The following is a 2,060-nucleotide window of genomic DNA, read 5'->3' as shown; positions in this document are numbered from 1 at the left end:
TGATAGAGCGCCCTATTTTAGCCTTATACGATCCAAAATTAGAAACAGAATTGCACACCGATGCTTCAAAAATTGGGGTAGCTGGAATTCTAATGCAAAGGGGTGTTGATGGTTTGCTTAGACCTGTGGCTTATTATAGTCGCAAAACGTCAGTGGATGAACAGAAGTTTCACTCATTTGAGTTAGAAACTTTGGCGGTTATTTCTTCTCTAAGTCGTTTTCGTGTTTATTTGTTGGGTTTGAAGTTCAAGATAGTGACGGACTGTAATGCGCTTCGTACCACTTTAACCAAAAGAGACGTCATACCCCGAATTTCTCGCTGGTGGGTTCAACTTCAGGAGTACGACTGTGAAATTGAGTACAGACCGGGCTCCCGAATGAGCCACGTAGATGCCTTGAGTCGTGGTCCTGTAGCTGAGCCTAGTGATGAAATTTCCGAACACGTAATTGATGTTTTACATGTAGATATATGCGATTGGATCGCCACCGTACAGGATGATGATAGTGAGATAAGGCGTATAAAGGACATACTAGAAGATGATAGTACTAAATTTGTTGCAGACGTTCGTAAAAATTATCAGTTAAAAGGTAGTCGCGTATATCGAATTTTAGATGAGGGATTGAGATGGGTGGTTCCAAGGGGCTGTAGGTGGCAGGTGCTGCGCATGAACCACGACGACGTTGGTCATTTCGGCTACGAGAAAACGCTAAGCCGATTAAAAGGTGCATTTTGGTTTCCTAAAATGCGTAAATTTACTAAAAAGTACGTGACTTCGTGTCTGGAATGTGCGCATCACAAGGCACCAGGTGGCCCTAAGGAAGGAATGCTTCACCCAATACCAAAATTAGAAAAACCCTTCCATACCATTCACGCGGATCATTTAGGGCCGTTCATTCGTTCAAAAAGGGGAAACATGTACTTGTTAGTTATTATAGATGCATTTACCAAGTTTATTAATATAACTGCTGTTAAGGATACAAAAACTACAACCGCGATGAAGGTATTTAAACAGCACTTTAGTTTTTTTTTGGCTTACCTGCACGCCTTATAACAGATCGCGGTTCTTGCTTCACTAGTGCAAAATTCAAAGATTTTATGGACAAAACTAAAATTAAACATATACTGAATGCCGTAGCGACCCCGAGAGCGAATGGGCAGGTGGAAAGATTTAACCGCACTATCTCAGATGCCTTAAGTACAAAGTGTCATGGAGGTAATGATAGCATATGGGACGAATACATCGGTGATATACAATTAGGAATTAATACAACGGTCAATAAAAGCACGGGTAAAAGCCCCTCTGAATTATTATTTGGGTGTAAATTAGTTAGTGCCTCAGAAAACCTGTTGGTTGACGTGATTGATGAAACATACGAGCGGGTTACTGGCGATGATCTGATGCAGTTGAGATCAGATACTAAAAATAAAATAGAGAAACAACAAGAATACGCTCAAAAGCAATTTAACAAACATAGAAAAAGACAAACTAGTTATAAGGTAGGTGACCTTGTTAGGATTGAAAGAACCGTTATCGATAAAGACCACATAGGAAAATCTAAAAAACTGATCCCTAAATTTCAAGGGCCCTATAGAATTTTAAAAATTTTGTCAAATGATCGGTTTTTAGTTGAAGATACCCCCTTAACGAGAAAAGGGAATAAAAGATATGAAAACGTTATCGCTTTAGACAAAATTCATCCCTGGATGAACTTTACTGGTTATTCCAGTGACACTGAAAGTGAGCAGGGTAACAATACCGATGCAACCGATGAGTGAACATAATAATTAATTTTGTATTCATTCGTTATATTAGTTTTTACTCTAATACTTATTTTTGGTGAGATGTTAGATTGTGTGTTACTGCTGAGAATTACTTTATTATTTAGACTTTATGAGCAATCAGTGCAGATTGAGAATGGCATCGAGTCCGATGTCGCACAGATGATTGCGAGATTATGATCTTTTTTTTTTATTATTGTAAGCACAGCTAGTTGTCAGAGGTCAGTGCAGATTGAGAATGGCACCATGATGGTGTCGCACAGATGACCGCAGATTGTGA

General features: G+C 39.1%; 1 protein-coding gene across 1 annotated transcript; it reads left to right on the top strand.

Moving 5' to 3' along the window:
• The first annotated feature begins 1,078 nt into the window (after positions 1 to 1,078).
• Positions 1,079 to 1,777, top strand: LOC123666103. Its single transcript, XM_045600309.1, has one exon. It carries the CDS (start codon positions 1,097 to 1,099, stop codon positions 1,775 to 1,777), a length of 681 nt encoding a protein of 226 aa, XP_045456265.1. The 5' UTR covers positions 1,079 to 1,096.
• The last annotated feature ends 283 nt before the right edge of the window (positions 1,778 to 2,060 follow it).

The sequence above is a fragment of the Melitaea cinxia genome, chromosome 25 (assembly GCF_905220565.1).
Source record: "Melitaea cinxia chromosome 25, ilMelCinx1.1, whole genome shotgun sequence".
Lineage (NCBI taxonomy): Eukaryota > Metazoa > Arthropoda > Insecta > Lepidoptera > Nymphalidae > Melitaea > Melitaea cinxia.
This window is presented reverse-complemented; position numbering and strand designations above follow the sequence as displayed.